The 26,642-nt window shown below is 39.3% G+C and overlaps 1 protein-coding gene across 1 annotated transcript; it reads right to left on the reverse strand.

Moving 5' to 3' along the window:
• Positions 1-26,449, reverse strand: atp6v0a2b (ATPase H+ transporting V0 subunit a2b). Its single transcript, XM_079815727.1, has 20 exons — positions 25,687-26,449; positions 25,111-25,189; positions 24,697-24,794; positions 23,973-24,110; positions 21,601-21,698; positions 17,955-18,081; positions 15,069-15,151; positions 14,664-14,757; positions 11,663-11,875; positions 11,399-11,549; positions 9,966-10,105; positions 9,616-9,773; positions 7,563-7,653; positions 7,009-7,127; positions 6,708-6,918; positions 6,485-6,604; positions 6,285-6,404; positions 6,092-6,209; positions 1,292-1,463; positions 1-1,134 (listed from the first exon to the last, which is right to left on the reverse strand). The coding sequence occupies exons 1-20, from the start codon at positions 25,801-25,803 to the stop codon at positions 1,032-1,034; spliced, it is 2,550 nt and encodes an 849-aa protein (XP_079671853.1). The 5' UTR covers positions 25,804-26,449; the 3' UTR covers positions 1-1,031.
• Between the last annotated feature and the right edge of the window lie 193 nt (positions 26,450-26,642).

The following is a 26,642-nucleotide window of genomic DNA, read 5'->3' on the forward strand; positions in this document are numbered from 1 at the left end:
TCAATCAAAATCTTCACAGGTTTGTTTTTATTGTGTAATGTTAAATATTGAGCTCCTATGCAGAATATGGAATGTAAGTTACCTAACCAATGCATAGAATCCTCAAATGAAAGCTAGAAATCAAAATGAGTATGATTAATAAATTCAACCCCCAAAAAAAATGGAATGAATTCAGTGGCTCACAATCCACACACCAAAGTGTCACATTAAATTGAGTTAAAAAAAGACTATTCTGAAGAGTGAGAATAGAGTAACTGAAAAGATCTATAACAGTTAAAACACTAAAACATCTTCATTTACGATACAATTAAATGACCGACAGTTTCACAAAACTCTGACTAGAAGCTTTGCCCCGAACAGCAATGACACAATTAAATAATTAAATTCTAAATGAATTAAACTGAAACATTTTATCCATCACCCATTTGAATACATTCAGCATGTTTGGCACTTAGAAATCTCTGAGCCTCCTGTGGGCTAGTACGGGTTCTACAGGAGATTTTTCAATCACCAAGAAGATCATCTGCAGAAGTATTTGAATCGAACACTGAGCCTAATGAAGCTCTATGATCAACACTATGGATGACCTACATGAGCCCGAATCATGTTTCAACACTGTGAAGAATGAAAACGAAATCCTAAAGTCACTCATGGAATGTGCTCAGCTATGGAGAAATTAGCATCCCTGCACAGCCAACAGGCAACATGGTAGAAAAATTATAATCCCAAACAGCACTTTTGTGAAGAGCTGACATAATACATTCAACAGATCTAAAGCACTCAAGAGTCTTATTTACAGTCCAGAGTCTTCGTCTTTGCTTTACTTCGGTGTGTTTTGAGTTATGGTTGCATGTCCAAAAATCATCGAGCATCTGTTCTCAGTTTGTCAACGCTGATATAGGACCTCCATATAATCCCAAAAAAGTATTTGGTTGGGCCAGTTTGGCATGTAGTGCAACATCACTGTATATAAATCTGTTAAAAATTAAGCTCACAGATCCCCTCTGGTCTGGTCTTCAGCGTCCCACAGTTCATAACAGCCCTTCGTTTTCAAAGCTGCTGTGCATAAGAGAGAAGGCAAATGGTACAAACTTGACGCCAGCGCCGCTGTAGAACTTATTTTGAAACTCCACCCTGAGGAGAGAGAGATCATTTCCGTTTGAATCATTTGAGTTAAGCAACTACCTTTATATTTATTGCTGAATATTGATGTCCAAATCTCGCCTGAGCGTGATGGACTACAATAATGGTTTTGGTGATGGTGGTGTATTATTTGAGGTATTGTACTGACCAGTGGAGTCTGAGAGCATGAAGGAAGGCTGAAAGTCCCTCCATCACCAGCAGGATGGACACAGTGAGGACAGCAAACAGTCCAAAGGCAGGCACCAGGAGCACAACACCCCAACTGGTATCCACACGTAGGCCGTCCCGCATCACCATCGCCCACAATACTTCAGAGAGCTCTGGATCACAACAAAACACGTTTAGCAATTCTATTTTATTTTAAATTGACCATATTGGCATTTTAAAGGTCCCATGGCATGAAATTTTCATTTTATGAGGTTTTTCAACATTAATATGAGTTCCCCTAGCCTGAATATTGTCCCCAAGTGGATAGAAATGTTGATCGGTGTAAACCCGAGTTCTGGCTGTCTTTCTCTGCCTTTGAGAAAATGACAGGCCAGACTAGCCAATCCTGAAGTCTCCTGTTATGACGTCCAAACAGGAACGGTTTCCTCCCTTTCCTCCACCCAGAGAATCTGGCACGCCCATGCAAACGCTCGAGAGATCATGGCTTGTGAACGAGTGAACGCTGGCAGTTTCTCAGTGTTTGGATGTACAAATGAAAACAGTCTTTTTTCAGTTCCTTCTGATCTGTGATCAGTTATTTCTTATGTGTAGCTAATTATTTATTATTCGTGCACACGCTGCGACTTCTCTCTCTCCCGACAGAACGGTGTTTTCGTGTTTTCTATCTTGTGAGTCAGTGTTTTTGTACGTCCTCGTCGCGTCTATCTGTTCTACAATGTGCATACAGTCGTTTCTGCTCAACATCAGCAGAGTCACATCTTTAGAGATAAACCTTACACACGCCGAGGCTCTGGCTGCACTGACCGGTCGGCCTTCAACATCCTCGACCCCCAGTACTGCATCTGGCCCACAGCGGAGGCACCAAACGCGGCACGAGATTAAGCAGAAGGGGGGTAAGCGTGAGGGTATCTGGGCTAGGCTAGCCAGCTATTCCCACAATAAACTGGATTACATTCGATTACTGCTGTTGTGTCTTTGTTTGCGCTGTGTACTCAATGCGCGTCACTGACGCTTTCCATATGATAGGAACATATCTAAAAATAATGGTATTATCAACACTTACTCATAACTTGTTCATCTCGACAGCTGTAATGGTACTTTGCATGTGTTACAAAGTTGGTAATAATGATGAAGACGGACTCGGCGTGACTGGGACTCGTGTTTATTCAGAACTCTCAAATACAAACACAATAAACTCGCGCTGACTGACAGCGCTCTCATAACTCAGTAGTTACTATAAATAACTTTGTTAGCAATCGCTGAACTCAGTCTCTGGTACATTAGTGATGTCCGGTTCGCGAACGATCTTTCTTTTGAACCGGTTCTTTTTAGTGAACCGAATCAGTTCACCAAATCGGAGTGAATCGTTCTAAACGGTTCGCGTCTCCAGTCAGCGTTGATCCATAATTTACTAAAGTTACTAACTTTCTGACATGAGTGACAGCCCCTCCGACTAGAAATAGACTAATAACCTGAAGTATATGCTGTAACTAAAACAGTTCACTGAACTGAGACTGACAGAACCGATGTGAAGTGAACTCCGGTCCATCCGTCTCTCTGGCAGCAGCTCGTGCCTCGTAGACCTCGTTAAACCACACCCCCTCCGCTCATATCAAATGCAAAGATGTCAGCCAATCACAACAGTGGGCGTTTTTACTGAAGTCTCACAGCAGACACGCCTCTTGTAACAGGGCCTTCAGCCACAGGGCAAACAGCAGTATAGAAAAAATGCCTTTTATTTCTAAATTATGACATTTTATGATGTAAAAATCATACTAACAATATAAGTACACCTCAGGAAACATTATAAAATAATAGAAAAATGCCATGCCATGGGACCTTTAATGGCCATTTTGTACAAATGGTCAGTATTATTTTGGATGCTTGAATCTAGACCAGCGGTTCTCAACCCATTTAACTGAAATGGTTAGTTCACCCAAAAATGAAAATTTCTCTCATTTATTACTCGCCCTCATGTCGTTCCAAACCCATAAGACATTCGTTCACTTTTGGAATACAGATGAAGATATTTTTAATGAAATCTGAGAGATTTCTGTCCCTCCATTGCAACTACCACTTTCAAGCCCCAGAAAGGTAGTAAAGAGATCATTCAAGTAATCCATGTGACTCCAGTGGACTCTTGTGAATGCGCATTGGCGATATTCTGTAAATAAAGAGGTAAAAATTTGTTTGTGCAAACAAAGCACTCACGTCGCTTCATAAAATTGTGGTTAAACCACTAGGGTCACATGGATTACTTTTATGATGTCTTTACTAACTTTCTGGGGCTTGAAAATGGTAGTCAATGGAGGTTTAGAATGCTCTCAGATTTCATTAAAAAGATCTTCATTTGTGTTCCAAAGACGAACGAAATCCAAAAACATTTTGTTTATTGAGATGTGAACAGAAAACACAAAAAACACTCATAAATTGAATCAACAAGTGGAAATTGGTTATTTTGCATTTGTCTGAGCCATTTCATTCTTCTGGGTTGAAAAGCAAAGTCAAAGCAACATCACAGAATCTGGCGTAGAAGCGTGCATCTGGAATGTGTGATTGGCTGCAGGGGCTGGAGAGGCACGATTCTACGTCGACAAGTAAATCTGTCACTCGCTTGTCCGAGTAAAAAAATAGCTTGTCTGGAAATTATTTCTTTGTGTTGTAAATATCATTTATTCTAGGGCTGTAACGATTTGACCAAAAATAAAAACCTCGATTAATTGAACATTTTACCTCGATTACGATTAATGAACGATTATTTCGCTCTTTTTCTTTTCTTTTCTTTTTGCTTTCCATTTTTGCCCTCATAAGGTTTTTGAGTAAGTTCCTGATAAGGTTTTTACTGTAAATATTTTCTACTATTAAAAGGTGGATTTTTTAAAAGTGCATTTCTTAGTGATTTTAAAATACTTGAAGGAAACAGTTCACTTTCAGCAGTTATTGTCTACGGGGCAGATTTCTGTTTGTTGTACATCAGATAAATTAACACAGTAGACCTACATTACATTTATTTGAATGCATTAATGAGAGAGTGATTGTGTGTGTGAATTACTCATACCGTCTCTATTCATTATGAAGCTGTGGTTTGTACTTACTTCAAAGGTATTAAAATATATGCCTATAACGGTTGAGTTTCTAAGATACTTTAGTGACTTTACTTTAGTCACAGGACAGCGTTGACACTGTGTTTCTGCGCTGCTCTCTGCGCATCTTCACATGATGTGTGAGCTTCTGTCTGAGTGTTCGTTTGTCACAATATATCAGGCATTAGTTCAACATAATACACATCTGATGGTCTAAAATTGCTTTAATGTTCAAACTGGCAGGACTTAAAACACATACAAATGACAAAGCATGTGTGTGTGTGTGTGTGTGTGTGTGTGTGTGTGTGTGTGTGTGTGTGTGTGTGTGTGTGTGTGTGTGGCAGCGCGTAGGCTATAAGAACGGCAATTAAGTTACATGTATAAACTGTGTAAAACATGCAGTTACTATAGTGATTCTGGGCATCTATAAACAAAGATAACCGCTCCTACATCTCTGTGTGCCTGCAAACTGCACTTGATGTGACTGATGGGCAGAGTCAAGTGACTAAAACCGAAATAACCGACATGGGAAAAATACGTCAGTTAGAGGTTCTGAATTTCGGTTTCGGTTATTTTTCGATTAATCGTACAGTCCTAATTTATTCTTAAGCAATATTCTCACCAGTGTTCAATCAGCTTTGATATATTTAAATTTGCATATTTGTGATATTTTTACCTTTTATAAAGGGCATTTTCCTCCTAATCTTATTAAATATAGGCTATGCTTTAGCTTTCATTAAATTTTTTTAATTTGATCTAGAAATTAAAATAGAATAAGAGACTATAGGGCTGTTACCAATCAGATTAAATAATTAACACTAAAAAAATTACAACTGCATTAAATAATGTTATGAGATCGTTTTAAATATGTTTGAATATACAAATAAGAAATGTTAGAAAGATGAAACTAAACCACCACCAGTAGGTGGCAGCAGGTCTTAATGAGTCATTCATTCAAACGATTCGTTCAAAACGGATGATTAATTCAGTAACATACTGTTGCTGTGAGAAGCGTTATGCTTCTGCTTTGATCTTTGTTTGGAACTATTTTTGCAGCTGAAATCGAAAAAAAAAAGTGAATATTGCATCTAAAATGTAAGTGACTTAATGTTAATTAATTGTTTATGGAACTGTCATATGAAATCAGTGTCATTTTCAGTCGTGATGGTATTCAAGAAAACAGCACTCTTGGTTCTGTGATGTTGCTTAACTGTAGGCTATCATATATGTTGTAAATATAAAAACTCCACAATTTGTAATTTTAACCGTGTATGTTAACTGAATTTCTCTGTGTGAGCTGTGCTCATTTGTTGCGATTTCTCCTCGAGAGCATCAACAACACAACATTGCTATTATCCACTATCGATCGCCACTTACACTAAATGAATGCAGGATCATTCTTGCGTTTTGGTGATTCTTTAGTTACTTTTTGTTATTGACGTTTTAATCAAGATATTTCTCTGGTCGGGCAAGTAAAATTCTCTTTTAACTAGCGTTAATGTCGAGCCCTGCACTAGGAGATGTATATTAAATAAACAAACCACAATTTACTTGTTGTTTCCTGAAGTTTCAAGAACTATATGTTCTTCGATAAAAAACAAAAGTTGTTGAAGGGAAATTTAAAAATATTGTTGCGGTTACCTTTTTTATTTTTCAGCATACAAAATTGTACAGTCATTCAAGGATGTGTTACTTACGGGCATGTGCCAGGCTGAGAGCCCACAGGCGGAGGTAAGACGCAGTGTTAGAGATGCAGCCCAGACAGTACTCTATAGTGTGGATGGACTGATTGAGGAACAGATCTGCAAAATCAAGCTGGAGAAGAAAAGAAAATTTGTTAGGCTCATAGGGAAAGTTGTTTGTATACTGAACTGGTTCTGAATTTCTCACCTCCTCTGATTGGCTGTCAGAGCTGGAGGAGTGGCTGTCCATGCTGCTGCCTTCCTCCATATCATGAGTGCGCATGAGAGAGAGCTCCTCCTCACTGCTCCGTCGTACACGCTGATACCCCTACAGAGAGAGAAAGAGAGAAAAGGAGCTAACAGGCTTCAGCTAACTGGAGAACACGCACACAAAAAGAGGATCCTCACCCTGTACATGTTCAGGCGGTCTCTGCCCTTGTGTTGCCAGTAGATGTAGAGAGGTTTGCCCAATAATAAGACAGGCACAGAGAACACGGCCACAATCACCAGAAACACCTGAAGCCCGGCCTATGGGAAAGAGGGAAAGTAAATAAAAAGAAACACAGATCCGAGCCATTCTTTTTAGCTTGTAAAAGTGGAACGGCTGCACGTCTGGTTCTTTGAGTCTAACCTGTCCTGGGAAAAGGGGTCGGTTAGAGTCCTCCTGCATCAGGAACATGTTAATAAAGTGGATGAGGATGCTGGGAGCTGTCTGAGAGTCCAGGACTGTGAAAAACAGCCACTTATAGACGATCATGAAGACCAGATAGCCAAAGAGACACAGCAGGAAGAGCAGCTCAGGAATAAATATCAGGTACAGTATATATGTCCGTCTGAAGTGCCTGAACAGAAGAACAAATGAAGCATTAGAAAGATCAAAGTCACAACCATTTCAAACCAATCTATTGAAAATAGAATTTCAAATATCCCACAGGTGATTGAAAGCGCCAAGAATGACTCCAAAAGTCATGTGGATTATTCCTACAATCACAGACATCTTCATCTTATAGGAGTTCAGGAAGGTGAGACGGTTTGATGCCAGGTTCCAAATCTACAGAGAGTGCAAACAAAATATTATCAAATGAAAAATAATAAAACATTTTATCAAGATTATAAAAACCTAGCTTGTCATTCACCCAGGAAAACAATTAAGATAGAAAGTAAATTAACATGTATACGTTCCTAATTGTGCATTGTGGCAATATCCTACATTAAGTTGCACTCCTGAATTTGAGTTCTTATTATTGTGTGGTTTATGTATATTTTATTACAACTAGCACTGTGTCGTTCACTGCTAAGTACTTGTGAGAATCTATAGCATTGTTTGTATTTTGTACATGTGTTGTATGTATACTGTATGTATCTATTCTATGCTATATACAAACCATAGACTTTCACCTACTGTTACACTTGCTTTTATGGTGGTGAAAGTAAACTGATTCATTTGTTTTGATTACATAGTAATAAAATGAAGTCAAAGACCTACCGGGTCTATCCCCAGAGGATAGGGCCCTTTAAAGACTCCTGTGATGTTTGGATTCAGTGCAAGGAAGCTATTTGAGTGGACTGCGCTCAAACTTAGGAGGAGGAGAAGAAAAAAAAAAGAGCATATTAGAGCCACATACTGTACATGAGAAATCTGCTGTTCCTTACAAATAAGATTGCATCGCATCATCTGCTTCATCTCCACCAGCATCCAAGCTCCAATTATTGCTGTCAGCCTTGTGGACTGTCTTGTAACATTTTCAAGAGGATTTCAAATTTATTTACCATTTATTGACTTCATCAGCTGTGTGACTGCAGGGATTACATTACCATGGTAAGATTTTTGAATGTTTTTCAAAGATTTTTCTACTGCTCACCAAGGCTGATATTATTTGATAAAAATACAGTAAAAACTGTAATATTGTGAAATATTATTAACAATGTAAAATAAACATTTTCTATTTGAATATATTTTGAAATGTAATTTATAGGGGTGTAACGGTACACGTATTCATATTGAACCATTTCGGTACAGGCCTTTCGGTTCGGTGCACGCGTGTACCGAACAGTTATGAATGCAATCTTTAACGGTTAACAGTCGGCTTGTTTTAAGCGTGGAACACACTTCAATCCGAGTTCCCACACGAACATATTAAGTATTCAGTCCATTTTATCACGAAATTCAAACGATAAATGCCGTTTTGACGCTCTTTAATGAGACGTGACTGATATAACGTTACACGTATCAGTTCAACTTCAAGCGGCAGCGCGCGAGTGAACGCGATCGTCTCTTCCTAAAGAATAAACATAAATGAATATCTCTTAAGGTATGTTGATGATACATTACAACTTACTGAAATGTATAATATGTCGTGTAATCGCTCCATCTGTGTTTCAACCGCGGAAAGAGAATAAAACAGCTTGTAAACAATGTCATGTAGAAACACGTTTACCTCAGAAGTCATTCAGTGTCAACAGCTGTTAGCTCACAAGAGAAATCAACTCTTTCATTAAATACATACACTATATTAGCCTATATATTCATTATATTAGCCTATATATATATTCATTATATACTACTTAGCCTGTTAGTGATGTCTTGTTTATTTAATGTATGTTTAAATAAACCTGTGATGAAAATTACAGCCACTAAATGATTATTTTCAACAACGAATTGGAGAAAAAAATAATAATTAGATTTAGAAGTTAATGCAAAAAGTGCCTTATGTGAAGCTTATGAGTGTTGATTATTATATCTAAAAATAAATAGCAACTGAATTTAGGTTAATAGTTTGGGCTCTGTTGTTAATCTTTAATAGCAATATGCAAGTAAGGGCTCCCTATATAGTTTACACTATTATCTTTAAGAAACTTTTAGTTATAACTGAATTCATTTAAGAACAGACACAATTTTTTTCATTAAACCACTGTTGAATAAAAATTAATAAAAAGCAATTTTGTAAAACTGCTGTACCGAACCCATACCGAACCTTGACTTCAAAACCGAGGTACGTACCGAACCGTCAATTTTGTGTACCATTAAACCCCTATTAATTTATTCCTGTGATGGTCGAGCAGCAATTAGTCAGGTCTTCAGTGTCACATGATCCTTCAGAAATTGTTCGAATATGGACATAAATGTTTTTGAGATTCTTGGATATGGGATACAATATAGCAATTTAATGTGTCCTTGTTGAATATATTATCTATTCGTTTTTTTTGTTTGTTTTGTTTTTGGAATGGCAGTGTATCCAGCATAAAATTCAAACAGCATCATGAAACTCAAAATCATTGTTGCATCCCCCTATGCGTGAACTTGGTTTAAGCTGTTAGGATAAAAAATGATAAATTAAATTAGCTTTAGTGAAGGCCTTATTTCATCTCTGTGGAAACATGGAAAGTTGTACCTACATTTTAAAACAATAACTAAATAGATACAATATTTAGAATAATACATTTTAAAACATTTGTTGCACTGCGTACTATATGTGTATATATTTAAATAAATCTATATATAATTTTTTTACACAGTATTCTGTGTTTTGAACACTCACGTCCAGTCTCCATGCTTGAACATGGCACTGACGTTCCACCCCGAGCCGAACAGGTTGAGTGATTTGGAGAAGCAGTCGTTGTATATTAATCCGGTGTAGACTGAAAATATGCCCATCAACAGGATGATGTAACGGCCCTCGAAAAAAATGTTCCAGATCTAAACAAATGAACACAGTGTTAATCAAACTGTAACCCAATGAACAGAAACATAAACAGTAAACTATTAGTAAGGCTAAATAATGTCTTAGCATTCAATTTCTTTTAGCAACCACATCTAAATGAATGACAGAGGAGTTCATTCTCGGTTGTAGGCAAATACAACCATGTCATAACAGCAAGATGAATGCACCTCATTCCTGGTTTTCTTCAGTTTGCGATCATTCTCATAGAGAACCATCCACAGAGCAAACAGTGCCATGATGATGCCGTGCCCGAGGTCTCCAAACATCACAGCAAACAGGAAGGGAAAGGTAATGATTGTATATGGAGCTGTGAGAAGGAGTGATAACAAAAAAGTTTTCACATCTTATCTAAGCATATATATCAAGCATTGAGGACATGTATCAGGACCTATCAGGCATAACATTATGACCTAATATGACATAATATTCCTAATATTGTATTGGTCCCCCTTTTGCTGACAAAACAGCCCTGACCCATTGAGGCATGGACTCCATTAGACCTCTGAAGGTGTGCTGTGGTATCTGGCACCAAGATGTTAGCAGCAGATCCTTTAAGTCCTGTAAGTTGCGAGTTGGGGCCTCCATGGATCGGACTTGTTTGTTCAGCACATCCCACAGATGCTCAATTGGATTGAGATCTGGGGAAATTGGAGGCCAAGTCAACACCTCAAACTCATGCTCCTCAAAACATTATCCAGCTAAAAGAGGCCACAGCCACCAGGGAATATCGTTTCCATGAAAGGGTGTACATGATCTGCAACAATGCTTAGGTAGGTGTTACGTGTCAAAGTAACATCCACATGGATGGCAGGACCCAAGGTTTCCCAGCAGAACATTGCCCAAAGCATCACACTGCCCCCGCCAGCTTGCCGTCTTCCCATGCTGCCATGTGTTCCCCAGGTAAGCGTCGCACCCGCACCCGGTCATCCAAGTGATGTTAAAGAAAAGGTGATTCATCATGTTAAAGAAAACGTGATTCATCTTCCATTGCTCCGTGGTCCCATTCTGATGCTCACGTGCCCACTGTTGGCGCTTTCGGGGGTGGACAGGGGTCAGCATGGGTGCCCTGACTGGTCTGCGGCTATGCAGCCTCATACGCAACAAACTGCGATGCACTGTGTATTCTGACACCTTTCTATCAGAACCAGCATTAACTGTAGCAATTTGAGCTACAGTATAGCTCATCTGTTTGATCGGGCCAGCCTTCGCTCCCCACGTGCATCAATGAGCCTTGGCCACCCATGACCCTGTCGCCAGTTCACCATTGTTCCTTCCTTGGACCACTTTTGATAGATACTGATCACTGCAGACCGGGAACACCCCACCAGAGCTGCAGTTTTGGAGATGCTCTGACCCAGTCACCTAGCCATCACAATTTGGCCCTTGTCAAACTCGCTCAAATCATTACGCTAGCCCATTTTTCCTGCTTCTAACACATCAATTTTGAGGGCAAAATGTTCACTTGCTGCCTAATATATCCCACCCGCTAACAGGTGTCGTGATGACTTCACCTGTAAGTGATCATAATGTTATGCCTGATCAGTGTATATATATTTTTGAGGATGTACAAATGTCTTCTTTTTAACAGCTGCCCTCTTACCTGGGTTGACCTCTCTGTAGCTGCCCACGCCATAAGCGTCCACTATATTCTGAAAACCTGAGGTAAACTTGTTGGTGCGTATGAGGGTCGGTGGAGTGTCACTGCTTGGGATACGATTGGCAAATGAGGGAACTGTGGCTCCACTCTTCCTCTGATGGAATAAAACAACAAAAATAGCACAGCAGAGTTAAGGGATATGTGCACATGAATCAATCAGATGTATTTGAATTAATGCGCCACCTGAAATAATGTCAAGTTGCTTACCGATCCATCCTCTAGCGCTCTCCGAAGAGCAGGCAGATCATTTACAGGACACCACACCTCAGCTATGAGGCACTTGTTTGTGACATCAAAACTGCAGAGGTTGAGGATGTGGTATATGGCCTTCATTTTCTTAACCTGGATTACCCAAATGTACACAGACTCTGAGGCCTTGATCAACACCTGCCTTAGGTAATCCTCAGTGCGGTAAAGAACCTATGATGAAACCACCAAAACCATTTCAACAACAGGTTCAAAATTACATCAAGCTAACCATTTTGCATGTCACTTTTTAAGTGCTCAACATAAAAAAAAAGAGTCTTCTATAACGACCCAAGAGTGGTGGTTCAAAAAGGAGGCAGTAGCAAACTTTAAAAGGCTTAATTTATAAAATGTACTTATTATTTCATATGTTTATTTACTTGTTGTTTATTAATAAAATATGTATTAATCTAAAGCACCCTTTTAATTCTGATTTAAAATGCTGAAAATGTAAACTGCAGTAAAAAAATGCTCTCAATAACACAGTTCTAATTCATTTAATATATCTTGCATTTCATAAGAGTGTTAATATGTGCTAATAATAATTTGAAATGTCATAAAATTATTAATAATTATGCCTAGAGGATGAGTGTATTTTCCAAAAGGTCAACAACACATGACACAAGCAACCACACATGACATTTGTTGCCCTGGTTTCTGAACTTTTCCCTCAGATGAACATAAAAGCATTTTGCCCTGCTCTTCAGCAAATATCTTCGATCAATCGAGGATCATTTTATAAGCACAGAAACCCAATTTTCTTTTCATGAATGACTTTTCCTATATTTTGTCCTGTTTATGAAACTTCTGAAAGGAACAGTGTGTGTTGAGAGTATCAAATACACATGATTCACTAGTGGAGACTTGTCCAGAGCCTAGACCTCATGAATATCATGTGCTGAGCTCGGCCACTAACACAATTTTCTTTCTCTCTCCTACAAAGCGGTCACAAGTAAACTCAAATGCCCTCAAACCTAACCTGCCCCCCCTACATTCCTCGACTGCATGGCTGTCTTGAGCTGGTTAGTGAAGATTGCAATTTAATTTTATGAAAACAACCAGTAAAATCCACTAACACAATTTTCTTTCTCTCTCTTACAAAGCGGTCACAAGTAAACACAAATTCCCTCAAACCTAACCTGCCCCCCCTACATTCCTCGACTGAAAAAAAAACAGTATGGTTCTCTCACCTAAATGTTTGCTCACTCATTGTATTTGTGTTTTTACAATGGGGTAATTTTGTTGCTTAAGAGTTTACACAACACAGGGAAGCTTTCATTCAATAGTTGAATTAAATGTAAAAAATGTAGCACAAATAAATACCGTTTTTTTTGGGTAGGTCTAACACTAGTCTTTAGAAATACTACAGAAACTGAATAAAGTAATCAAATGTAAGAGAACACGGGATATTCTTTAGGTCCTGTATAAAATAGTAAACAGTATTTATGGAGATACATTGTAGCAGTTCAGCGAATCACAAATCGCACCGTTCGGATCATATAACGGATCAGCAAGAAAGAAAAAAAAAATCACATTAAGTACTCTATTACCACAGCAAAAAAATACTAGCCTAACTAATAAAGTTAGAACATTATTAAAGGCAAGTGAACAGTCAGTAGAAAGAACAAATACACTAGATAAATACAATATAACAAAGTTACAGATTTAATTTCAGGTACAGAAATGTAATAATTAAATGTAAAATAACATTGTTCACTATACAAATTTGAAAGGATGACCTTGGTCTGTATTCCAAAGCACTCCAAACCATTTTCATGTCTATGTTCAAAAATTGGGATGACAGGTAAAGAGTTAGTTCACCAAAAACTGAAAATTCTGTCATTATTTACTCACCCTCATGTCATTCCAAACCCCCTTAAGACCTTCGTTCATCTTCGGATGTCAAATTAAGTTATTTTTGATAAAATCCAAGAGCTCTCTGACCTAGAGGTTCTCCCACGGGACCCGATCAGTTTTCTTGCGGCGCGGGAGTACATTTCCAAATCAAAGACGGTAGCGGTTGGTTACTCTGAAAAGTTTTGTTCACTTCAAGTTCAAGCATGGATACGCTATTGTCAAAGGATGTTGGGAGCAGCCAGACTATTGTCAGGCTCCCCGCTCCCGACATCCTTTGACAACAGCGTATCCACGCTTGAACTTGAAGTGGACAAAACTTTCTGCAATGATGGCGTTCACACAGTTCCCAGTTCCCTGCCCTGAACCTGCCAATATATGTTCTTTGCATCCCGTCCATGAGAGCACCTTCAGAGAGAATATTCAGCCTTTGTGGTTGGATTTTGGAGGTGAGACGATCAGTAATGAAACTGTCATCAGTCAGCGACATTGTTCTTGCATGGATGTTAAAAAAATATAAAATTTTGCAGTAGCCATAGCTAGTCAGCAGACAGTTTTCGTTCATTTGTATTTTTGGCTTATTTTGAGGTGACAGATGCACTTGTGGTAATAATGCAAACTGCGAAGGACACTGACACAGGCGAGAAGAAATTGTCGACATAGAGTCGTTATATTTGTTTGTTTTTTGCGCACAAAAAGTATTCTCATCGCTTCATACAATTCAGGTTGAACCACTGGAGTCACATGGACGATTTTAACAATGTCTTTCCTACATTCCTGGGCCTTAAAAGTCTATGGAGGGGTCATAGAGCTCTCGGATTTCATCAAAAAATATCTTCATTTGTGTTCCAAAGATGAACGAAGGTCTTACAGGTTTGGAACGACATGAGGGTGAGTAATTAATGACAATTTTCATTTTTGGGTGCATTAACCCTTTAAAGGGAAAGACCAGCCAGTAAATGAATAATCACACTTGTGAGATCACACTTACACTGATCTTACATCTTACATCTCATTCATCTTACACATTACAATCTTCCACAGTCAAAATCAGAAAAGTCTCATAAACAACTTTAACAAATGAGAAGACAAGCTCATCCTGACTCACCGTGTGCAAGTCCTGAATACGTGTGCGGAGTCCCTCCACCACATCTGTCCTCTCCTCGTTACTGTTGGGGTACGGGTACAGGTGACAGTGGTAGCTATGGAAACAAAAAACAAAAAATATTTTCTTAACTACAGCACTTCTACTTTTTCTTAAGAATAAAAATACTCCGAACTCAAATAGAATTAAGAAATGAAAGTCATGAAGCTTCCCCTAAATGTAACAGGGAACAAGCCATTCATAATCTTCATAAACAGCAGCAGCTCCCCATCTGCCTCAGTGGTGCAATCAGTTAGCGTGTCGGTGGTTAAATTTAGCATATAGTTTACAAATAAAGTTCGTTAAACCAGACTGATTAACAGAATCACTAAGTACAAGTAGAATATATTAATGTAATTTAAGAGTTACCAGTCACATATCTTCTTAACTTTCTGTCCAATCTGATCTCCCCAGTAGGAGATAAGGAACACTACACTCCTGGTTGGCTCCCCCTAACAAACCAGACAGAGAACAGACAAACTCAACCATCATAAAAGACTTGGGTATAAATTGAATCAGAGAACAGACAAACTCAACCATCATAAAAGACTTGGGTATCAATTAGTGCTGGGCGGTATACCGGTTCATACCGAATACCGGTATTTATTTTTGTTATGATATGAATTTTGATGATACCGCAATACCGGTATATGTCGCTAAACAACGTTCGGAACGCGGCGCAGCGCGTCATTGTTTGAGAGGGGACCGATTTCACTGTTGCACTGTACTGGTGAGAGCAGTCAGAACACAGCTGAGATCGCATCTAAAGCCTATGGCTGAATCCGAATCTGAAACCCCTATACCCTCGTTCACTATTCCCTACGTTATCACATTATTTGAAGGAGTGAATGAAAACGAGTGCGTGAAGTCGGACAACCGTTGTGTGTACATCGGCTGTACACTCGTTATTGCGGTGTGATGTGGGATAGACAGAGTGCACTCAATAACGTCCAATGGTTTCGGACACCACTACAAAGCGCTGTCCCCTCCAAATAATGCCCTATTTGAAGTTATAGGGGGCTATTTCTGATTCAGCCCTTGATTATAGCGGAGAAACTACACGCGGCGCGCGCGAGAGAGCAGTTTCTGCGTGGAGCGCCGTGATGAGATTAAAGCCTTGTTTATACTCGCCGCGGCCACAAGAGCGCGAGGGTGCGCGCGGCAAAAATGACGTCAACGCGGAGGGGGCGGTCTCGCGCGTTGGCTCCGCAAGACCCCATTTCGCCTGGCGGTGCGCAGCGCATTTTTTGTAACTCCGCGCGCACCTCCGCATCCGAAGATGTACGATTTTGAGGCGACTTTGTCCGAGCTGGTGCGTCAGTACCGGCACATTTATGACCCTTCCATGAGGGATCATCGCGACAGCCAGATGGCACAGAATTCATGGAAAGTTTGCATTGATGGCCATCCATCCGTCCAACCATCCATTCCTTTTGTGAATAGGACTTTAGAATACATTTGCATTAAGCACCCAGTTTGCACTTGTCTTAAGTAACTGCTTACATTTTCAAAATGAGCCTACACTAACTGAAATAGAACCTTTGATAAAATAAGGCATGTTTTATAAAAAGTAACTGTACAAAGAGGCTTCATTTAGTACATTAGTTTACAAGACACTTTCTGCAGCATTTATTGTGCTTGTTTAGTGTTAATTTCAGAATGTACAAACAAAATCAGAAATTAGTTGTCATCTTCAGTTAATGCACTGTGAACTAATATAGTTAAAATATAGTGTGTATATATATATATATATATATATATATATATATATATATATATATATATATATATATATATATATATATAGTATAAAAATATCAATATAGTGTATGCATGTTTTCACATCCATCTATTTTGTTCTAATGTCGACCAATGCCACGCTTTCAGTTTTATAGTTTTATTACAAACACTGTGATAACTTATACAAGAAAGTGAAACATATATTTTAAAGCACAAAGCAAACACACAAGATTTAACACTTTTTTTTTTTTTTTACTTTGATTGGCAACATTACTGTATACATCCCTGATGACAGTCCTGTACTTGTACTGCGATCAACGAAACTGTGGTCGAGCCCAACTTGTAACTGGAGGCAACACATTTTTGGTTACTGCCAGACGCAAGAACACGTAGTGTGACGGCCAGTCTCTCTTGTAAAGTTACGGGGCTCATGTGGGTTCGTTTATGTTCCACGAACGGCTTGCGGGACGCCCTGTTCACCTGTTCCGGTAAACTACTTCTTCGCCCCTGCTTTCGACGGATTTAAGAACAATTACTCCAAGTCGCCCCCTGTCGTTTCACAGAATACTACAACGGCGCGCGCGTCGACTATAAACGCCTCGTCCGTTTGGGGGAGGAGCGCGCGCAGTTTGCTTAACAGGGCCTTAACAGCGTTCTCCTCATGGATCATATTGCACATATATAGACCGTTGCGAGCGCGTTTAAGTTTTTAATGGACATATTTCATATACTCTAGTGCTCTGAACAAGTACAAGAAGCGTGTATGCGCACATATTTCATCACATCTTCTTCAAATTAAATGTGCACTGATTTGGCTACACTGAACCATATGATCACGACCACTATGACACGATCGATTATTCTGCTATACAAAAGACAATGAATGATGCAAGTTAATAAATAAACTGACAATTCAAAGAAGAATGGGCAAAAAAGTAACTGCTTTATTCTTTCTGTTAAACTGATGTGTGTCATTTGTTCAGAGAGTGCTCTTAAATGTATTGCAAATATCCGCGTTTCTCCCTCGTTTTGTCAGTTTGTTGTTATATAGGGTTAGATTTTTAAAATGCTTAAGGTGCCCTCAACTCTGTTTTTTTTTCTATCCGTGGTCATATTTTAATATTCATGTGCCTGTAATGAGTGTGTTGTAGGTCTATGTTTTATTGTCTCTCCATAGCATAATTTTGTGGGGCTTTGCAAACCTGTATTAACTCTAGTGTGGAGTTTTTCTACAATATTCACCCGTCATGACAGTAAAATAGGGCATTCCAGTCAATCTACTGCAGTATTTACTCTCTCAATCAGTAGAAAATGTGGTTAACACCCGGTCATGCATAGGGGAAAAAAATACCGTCATATACCGTGAAACCGATATAATTTAGAAAAATACCGTGATATACATTTTCGGTCATACCGCCCAGCACTAGTATCAATTGAATCAAGCATCCATTTTGTTACCAAAAATGTTTGAAGTTATAAACATCAAACTATGTTGGAGATGTCAACTGGTCTCACCGAAACGGGGTCGCCCAGAAGCTCGTCTACCTCAGAGTAGCTGAGGATGGTGTAGCCCTTACACACTCTCCAGAGCATTCGCTCAAATGCCTCGATTTTCACGCTCTGGACGAGCCCAGAAATGAACCTAAGAAGCAGGGACAGAGGAATGTGAGCTCAACTTTACAACAGTGGCATGAAGTGATACATTTTTGGATATTTTATCTGTAACACCAAAGATTCTTTAAAAATGCATACAGGAAACAGGATGTTAGATAATTGCTGAGATCTTATGGGTGAAAGTTATTGATGTTAACAGACGTCACTGTCCTTTGCTTATCTGACATCCATTTAAGTTTCTCAAATAATGGTTACATTTTATATAATACAACGACATCTACCCACAGTTTTAGTATATGCATTAAAGGATTCACCAAAAAATGTAAAAATTTCTGAACACAAATTAAGAAATGTTTAATGAAGTCTGAGAGATTTCTGTACCTCCATTGAAGCTACGCAACCATCACTTTGACGCTTCAAAAAGTTCATAAAGAGCTCATAAAACGAATCCATATGAATTGAGCAGTTTAGTCCAAATTTTCTGAAGAGACTTGATCGCTTTTTACGAGGAACAGACTGAAATTTTTTTCACATATAAACATTGATCAGGGAACATAAAAAAAGCTCAACCAAACCTGCTTGACACGCAAGAACAAACCTCAATTGTTCTTGTCCACATGAGAACACATGAGAATGAACCTCATTGGTTCTTTTGCGGAAACTCAAACGTACTGCGTAACACAGAATGAACCTCACTGGTTCACAATGTGCTGCATAACGAGAGAATAAACCTCATTGGTTCTTGCGGAAACTCAAACGTTCTGCTTAACACGAGAATGAACCTCATTGGTTCTTTTGCGGAAACTCAAACGTACTGCGTAACACAGAATGAACCTCACTGGTTCACAATGTGCTGCATAACGAGAGAATAAACCTCATTGGTTCTTGCGGAAACTCAAACGTTCTGCTTAACACGAGAATTAACCTCATTGGTTCTTGCACGTCAAGCGAACATGCTTGAGCTTCCGTTGACCACAACTGGTGTGTTGAGTGTTGGTGTGGTGAGTTGATGAATGTTTGTATGTGAATAAAAGCCTAAATTCAAATCTCATATAAAGCGATTGAGTCTCCTCTGAAAATGTGGACTAAACCGCTCAATTCATATGGATTAGTTTTACAATCTCTTTATGAACTTTTTGAAGCGTCAAAGTGGTAGTTGCGTAGTTGTCAATGGAGGGACATGAATCTCACAGATTTCTTTAAAAATATCTTAATTTGTCTTCTGAAAATGACAAAAGTCTTGCGGGTTTGGAACGACGAGTTAATGACAGAATTTTCATTTTTGGGTGAACTAACCCTTTAAGGCCTGGGCATACTTCATTTTCTGCGATTCACTCAGTCTCACACACAGTTGAGCGAGCAAGCCTTTTAAACTATACTCCATTGACTGCGAGTGCAGCTGACCTTTTTTTCCAAGCACTCAAATCATTCACACATACACCTTTGTCGACAAAAAAATTCCAGCTACACACTGATGATGAAAATTCCGTCACATTGACTGTTGGTGAGCCAGAGCAGAACGCAGAGCAGGGAAGTAAACTTTCAGCTTTATGTTTTTAAACACTGCTCACTAGGGGTGTGACGAGACTCTTATCTCACGAGACAAGACACGAGATTGGGTTCACGAGACAAGATTTTTACATAGCATTTTTAAGAAATCCTTCCAACAAATTGATCATAGATATTAAGTCCAAACAATAACGATAATACCATAATCAAAGTACTCAATATTCAAAGTGCAAATAGAGACTACATTTTTCTTCAAGCATGATACAGAACTAAGAGATGGTTACAACGAGATTGGGATATACAGTGAGGAAAATAAGTATTTGAACACCCTGCTATTTTGCAAGTTCTCCCACTTAGAAATCATGGAGGGGTCTGAAATTGTCATCGTAGGTGCATGTCCACTGTGAGAGACATAATCTAAAAAAAAAATCCAGAAATCACAATGTATGATTTTTTAACTATTTATTTGTATGATACAGCTGCAAATAAGTATTTGAACACCTGTCTATCAGCTAGAATTCTGACCCTCAAAGACCTGTTAGTCTGCCTTTGAAATGTACACCTCCACTCCATTTATTATCCTAAATTAGATGCACCTGTTTGAGGTTGTTAGCTGCATAAAGACACCTGTCCACCCCATACAATCAGTAAGAATCCAACTACTAACATGGCCAAGACCAAAGAGCTGTCCAAAGACATTAGAGACAAAATTGTACACCTCCACAAGGCTGAAAAGGGCTACGGGGAAATTGCCAAGCAGCTTGGTGAAAAAAAGGTCCACTGTTGGAGCAATCATTAGAAAATGGAAGAAGCTAAACATGACTGTCAATCTCCCTCGGACTGGGGCTCCATGCAAGATCTCACCTCGTGGGGTCTCAATGATCCTACGAAAGGTGAGAAATCAGCCCAGAACTACACGGGAGGAGCTGGTCAATGACCTGAAAAGAGCTGGGACCACCGTTTCCAAGGTTACTGTTGGTAATACACTAAGACGTCATGGTTTGAAATCATGCATGGCACGGAAGGTTCCCCTGCTTAAACCAGCACATGTCCAGGCCTGTCTTAAGTTTGCCAATGACCATTTGGATGATCCAGAGGAGTCTTGGGAGAAAGTCATGTGGTCATTTGAGACCAAAATAGAACTTTTTGGTCATAATTCCACTAAACGTGTTTGGATGAAGAAGAATGATGAGTACCATCCCAAAAACACCATCCCTACTGTGAAGCATGGGGGTGGTATCATCATGCTTTGGGGGTGTTTTTCTACACATGGGACAGGGCGACTGCACTGTATTAAGGATAGGATGACCGGGGCCATGTATTGCGAGATTTTGGGGAACAACCTCCTTCCCTCAGTTAGAGCATTGAAGATGGGTCGAGGCTGGGTCTTCCAACATGACAATGACCCAAAGCACACAGCCAGGATAACCAAGGAGTGGCTCTGTAAGAGGCATATCAAGGTTCTGGCGTGGCCTAGCCAGTCTCCAGACCTAAACCCAATAGAAAATCTTTGGAGGGAGCTCAAACTCCGTGATTCTCAGCGACAGGCCAGAAACCTGACTGATCTAGAGAAGATCTGTGTGGAGGAGTGGGCCAAAATCCCTCCTGCAGTGTGTGCAAACCTGGTGAAAAACTACAGGAAACGTTTGACCTCTGTAGTTGCAAACAAAGTGAATAGGGAGTGGTGGTGTTGAACACACATTTTAAAATATAAGTTTGACGCTTCCGCTGCGCAACAAATCCTCCACCACGGTCCAGTCCAAACATGTAACACACACTCGTAGGACACGCTCAATGCGGGCACTTCACTAACACGTAACACATACACTCATAACACATGCTCAATGTCTTCTCGTCACTAAGTACGACTCAAACAGCTCGTGTTGGATGAGCTGATGGAATTAAAGCGACAGTTATCCACCTGAATTAAGCGTTGGCATATTCTATCCTAAGCTTTTCATCTCGACGAGAAATCTCTTCACAGTTTAGTCTCGCGAGATCTCGTGGCAAGAGATCTCATAACACCTCTACTGCTCACCCAAGCTTGGCTCCTAGCCTCTGCATGCTGGTGTAGTCCATCACAGGCTCTTTCTCTAGAAACGGAAACTCTTCATACTGGGCATGCGTTGGCTCCCTCTGTTCATATACAAGCAAAAACACAGCAAGATATTAGATTCACACACACATATGGCTGGATGGTAAATCGAGTGTGTACGATATCAATTTATATTACATAAACCATATAGAATGAGGGAATACTGTTCATGTAGATATACAGTAGTTTGATATTACGATCTGAAAAATAGCAGAGGAAGTAGAGAGAGCTGCAGTGGGGAAAGTGTTTAATCAAATTTGTCCTAAACATGAGACATGCTTTATATTAAGGGCTTTAAAATAACTTGTAAAATATAGTCGACACGTATATTTTAAAGCGGCTTGACCCGTCAGTTGCTCTAACATAAACTTGTGCTGTTCAATGAGTTTGAGATGTGATGTTTTCCTCTGTGCATAATGTATATTCTTCATCTGTAAATGTTAGAAAGTCGTATAAATATTTCCATTTTGTTGTCAGGAGTGGATGAGCCTTCTGCAAGTGAGTCTCCACTAAACTTCACACACTTCAATGAACAAGTGCCACTGCGTGCATGTGCACCAAACAGACAGAAGGCAACAGAATAGGAGCGCAATAATTCTGATGAAAAAATATAGCTACGTTTTGCTAAATAATTGGGCAATAAATCTGCCATATGTAGAGTTTTAAACCTACAAGTAAGTCTATTTTGTATGATAACAAAAACTGTAAAGTGATGATAACCCAAATATTGGGTAATATAATTGGTAAGGTAATTTATTTTCATTTTTAGTTTAGTAAAATTAACTTCTGCTGTAAAACATTATTTTTGTTTTTAGATTGTAATGTTACAGTGTGTGATTGTAACCCTTTTTTTGCACATAATATATAGCACAGCCTAGAGCCTACATGCATGGTTACATTCACTTTATTAGTTTTCATTGCCTTCAATATGAACAATGTTTGTAGGACATCATTGGGCAGGATGTGATTTTTTATTTTTTTTATTTTATCCAAATGGAAAAATGTTGAAAATAAGGAAATATATACCGTAAAGTTAGCCTGGATGTCAGCCGAACTTAGCCCCGCCCACAACATTTTTACTCGGGCAGTTCTGTCTGGACTTGCTCAATAGAGAAGTAATTATGCCCGAACAGAAGCTGTTCGGACCAATGAAATTGTCAGGGCGGGCTTTAGACGATGATGGACAGATGATCAACAGTAACGTAATCATCCACATCATAAAAGAGCGCTTGGGTTGAATTTGTTCTAATCCTAAACGGAGAACTTATTCATATATGCATTCACCTTTACTATTTCTCTCAGAAATGATGATCGTGTTGGTAAGTACTCTGTGTCTCCTTAAATTCTTTTTTACAACACCGGCAAAGTTCGTTTACACTCATCTTTTTCTTCTAACGTTAGGCTACTTATTCCAGCGTGCGTGCAGACAGGGTTGCCAAGTTTTACAACAAAACCCGCCCAATTGCTAACGTTCCTCAAAACTAGCCAAAAACAAGCCCAAAAGCTTTCCAGGGGGGTTCTCCGGGAAAAAAAGGCATTTGGGGGGTAAAATATGTGTTATTTTGGAAGGACTGCCTGCTAAAATTCGCATTCCTGGGTCTGTATATCACATAATTGGGGTCGCTTCAACCCGTGGACTTGGCAACACAGTGCAGTTGAGTTCTGTTGACATTTGACAACTAACGTAATGCGTCGCTCGGTCGCTCTGTTGCTCTGATTGGTTGTGGGTCTATCCAATTGAGGTCTTTCCTGGTTTGGTTGAAACACGCCCCATAATCAAAGCCCAACGGAGCAGTATCAGACTCATATTCTGACTAGAATTGAATATGACGACGTCAGGCTACCGTATAGTGCCATTCAGCCAAAAAATACAGAGATACGATTTTTGGTCAAATCGCCCAGCCCTACACACAATTTATATCACCTCAGTGATCAAGAAGAAGAGGTCAAGAGTTAAGCCTATTTGTAATGCCATTACATGTTGCTCTCAAAGTTTTGCTGGTCAGTGAAAATCAGGTGACTCCAAATCACCTACATGATTCCCACAGTCCTGCTCTCTAGAGATGAAATCCTTTCAATTACACCGGAGAGGTCGAAAATGGTCAAGCATCAAAAACATTAACAGACACAAAGAAACAAAAGCCAAGACGCCGACAAGATTGAACTAAGGTTTTAAGGAGCTGTTGGTTTAACAATATCAGTGAGATAATGAATGACAAAAAAACATGGTAAATCCTTCCACCAGTCAGATGTTCCCCTTTTCTTGTTGTTCAAACAAAAGCTCTAAACTTGTGACAGGGAATCACATGTCCTACCTCTACACTGTGGTGCACAAAGTTGCGTGTGATACGCAGCATATGCGTGTACTCAGTCAGTTCTAGAAGATTCTTCTGGAGTTTCTCCTTGTTCCTGGTGACCTCACTCAGCTCCAGTTCTAGTCTCTGAAGTTGCTCCTAAAACAAAGTACAAAGGCCTCAGTCATAACTAAATATCAGCATTCATATATCAGTGCCCTGGCATTTAAGAAAATGTGTTCCTGAAAGAGATCTAGTAGGGAACAGTAAAACAGACTTCAAATGATTGACTGACAAAATACAGGCAATACATGGATGTGGCAAGCAGTACAAGTCCAACCTCATGTCGTTCTCTCACGGCCCTCGGACTCGTACTGCTTGCCACAATGGATTAAATAAAGACAAGACCAAATGATGGATATGCAAATAGATTTGAGAAAGGGCCAATGCCAAATATTCTATCAGTGTAAATCAAGGGGAGATTTTACATTTTATAAAAAGTGATCTATAACAAATTAAAAATAAATATCTCAGCTAGGATTTAAACAATTCAACAAAGTCTGAATGACTTAAGCAGCCATGAACAGAATGAAACAGAATATAATTATATTCAAAGCAGGGCTTTAGTTTTACTAGGCAACTGCCAGTGAGAATACAGTGCAGAAAAAGACATTTGAATGTGTCTGAAAAATCAACTAATGTAACACAAGAGCTAAACAAATAAACAGGGTTGAACTGATCTCACCATTATGACAATCACATGTTTGGGTAATGGTGAAGCTGGGTTCACCTCCCCTTCAGGCAGTGGGATGTCTTCTTTTTTAATTTCCCTCAGAAGATATCCTGTTACACAAGTCCACTTTGAGTTCATGCCGTTGATTTACATTGGGGAATTATCATTTGCACACACCATCAATGTCTGTTTATGAGCTGTGATCAAGTGCCATCACAACATATTCAAGTTAAACACACCTTACTGAATAAACTCAACTGAATGCAAAGTGAATAACCTATTTGTATATCTTAGGTTCAACTATCATGAATGTGCCTTGTGACGAGAAAGTATTGAGACCCTTTAGCAGTTTACCCTGTAAGCATCAACACATGATTTTTGAATTACGCCCTTATTAGGTGAAGAATTTAACAGCAAAGCTTTTACCTAGAATCCTCTCCATCTCTTCACATTTCTTGATTTCATTGACAAACTTGCGCTGAAAAGAGTTCACACTTGGATTGAGCTGAAACAAATGAAAGAAAACATCTGATAATAAATCAAGGAGGATTGGAATATTCTACACACATTCTACACATTTTATACTAATAAATTCAATACAATATCTTTCATAAATAGGCCATTACCAACCAACGGATTAGTAGATCACGTACATTAAAATAATAATAATAAACTAAAATATGGAAATTAAGGTTTCATTACATACATGTATACTTGGAGGTAAACATTGTATAACGTTTTCATTGTTAATGACTTATTAATAAGTGTGTTAAACATTTATACATTTTTGGAAAAAAGTCATCGCTCAATGAGATGCATCAAACACTGTAATGTTATCCCATAAAATAAATAAACGTCTGATAAAAGACTTGATCACGTGTGAACACATCACGTCACACAGAATGCCATCGGGTTGTGAGCCAGTCAGCTAAACAAAGGCCAAGTCAATATTTCAAAAAGAAAATACACGTTATCAACACATTATTGCGACTATACACTTACGTCTCTGAACTCCACCAGCCCGAGTTCGCCCAGTTCACTGATGCAGTCGTAAGCGGATCCGGACTGCAGAAAGAGCTGGCCCAGACACATCTCCTCACTCCGAAACAATGAACCCATGTTGACAAAACACGTCCTTTCCACACCAGGTGAGGGTTAAGAAGTGTTCAATAAACCGGGCAGTGAAGTGAAGGGTGAATAAAACGCCTACAGGTCCGGGTTATGTGCTGGCTGGACTCTGTTGTAGGGTGGACTGGACTGGACTGATGAATGAATGGATGGATGTCAGCGCTGCGGCTCTAACTTCAACTTCAGCCGCTTTATCAGTGACACGTCTCCCGTCTCCAGTCCCAACAGCCACATCTGACCACTGAAAACCCGCTGTCAGTCTTTATACGAACCCGATCCAAATCTCCAGTAGTGTCGAGTCGTCCATCACAGGTTGAAGTTCGGCTGAAGTCCCACAGCACCAAGTCTTAATAAAAGTGACTTTCCGTTGCAATTTGCGTCTGTCTTCGTTCCAGATAGCACCGAGCTAGACAGCTAAGTTACTGTCGAAGGTGTTTGGCCTCTCATTCAGTAATATGATCTCAGTGAGTTATCCCCCAGTGGTCTTTGTACAGACAATCATGTAATGTTTAACAACAGTTGTTAGTCAATCGTGTTTGTTTCTCCCTGTCTCTTCCGACACGAACCTCGTACACAGCCAAAACTTCTTGGTCCGTCAGAGTGAAGACTCGGAACTTACTTTCCACAGTTGAGCTACACTTCAAAATAAAAGTCTCGGCTCTTTTGCGCTAGATTAAATTAAACGCTGCGCTGGAATTAAACGATTTTAAACGCCTTAAAACAATACAATTAAATTAATTGTGCGGTTTAAATTTAATTAGTATATCTAAAACAATTAGTATTAGAAATACATGTTATTAAAAAAGACCTTGACCGGTGTTCCCACAATA

This window comes from Gobio gobio (genome assembly GCF_949357685.1).
Source record: "Gobio gobio genome assembly, chromosome: 4".
Taxonomy (NCBI): domain Eukaryota; kingdom Metazoa; phylum Chordata; class Actinopteri; order Cypriniformes; family Gobionidae; genus Gobio; species Gobio gobio.

Bases quoted from the DNA above. Each gene is read 5' to 3' on its own strand.
- atp6v0a2b (XM_079815727.1), bottom strand. From the start codon at position 25,803: ATGGGTTCATTGTTTCGGAGTGAGGAGATGTGTCTGGGCCAGCTCTTT. The intron at 9,774-9,965 runs GTGCATTCATCT...TCATTTGTTTAG, and splicing joins TGAAGAAAACCAGGAATGAG to ATCTGGAACATTTTTTTCGA. The intron at 6,919-7,008 runs GTGGGATATTTG...TCTTCTGTTCAG, and splicing joins CTTGGCGCTTTCAATCACCT to GCACTTCAGACGGACATATA.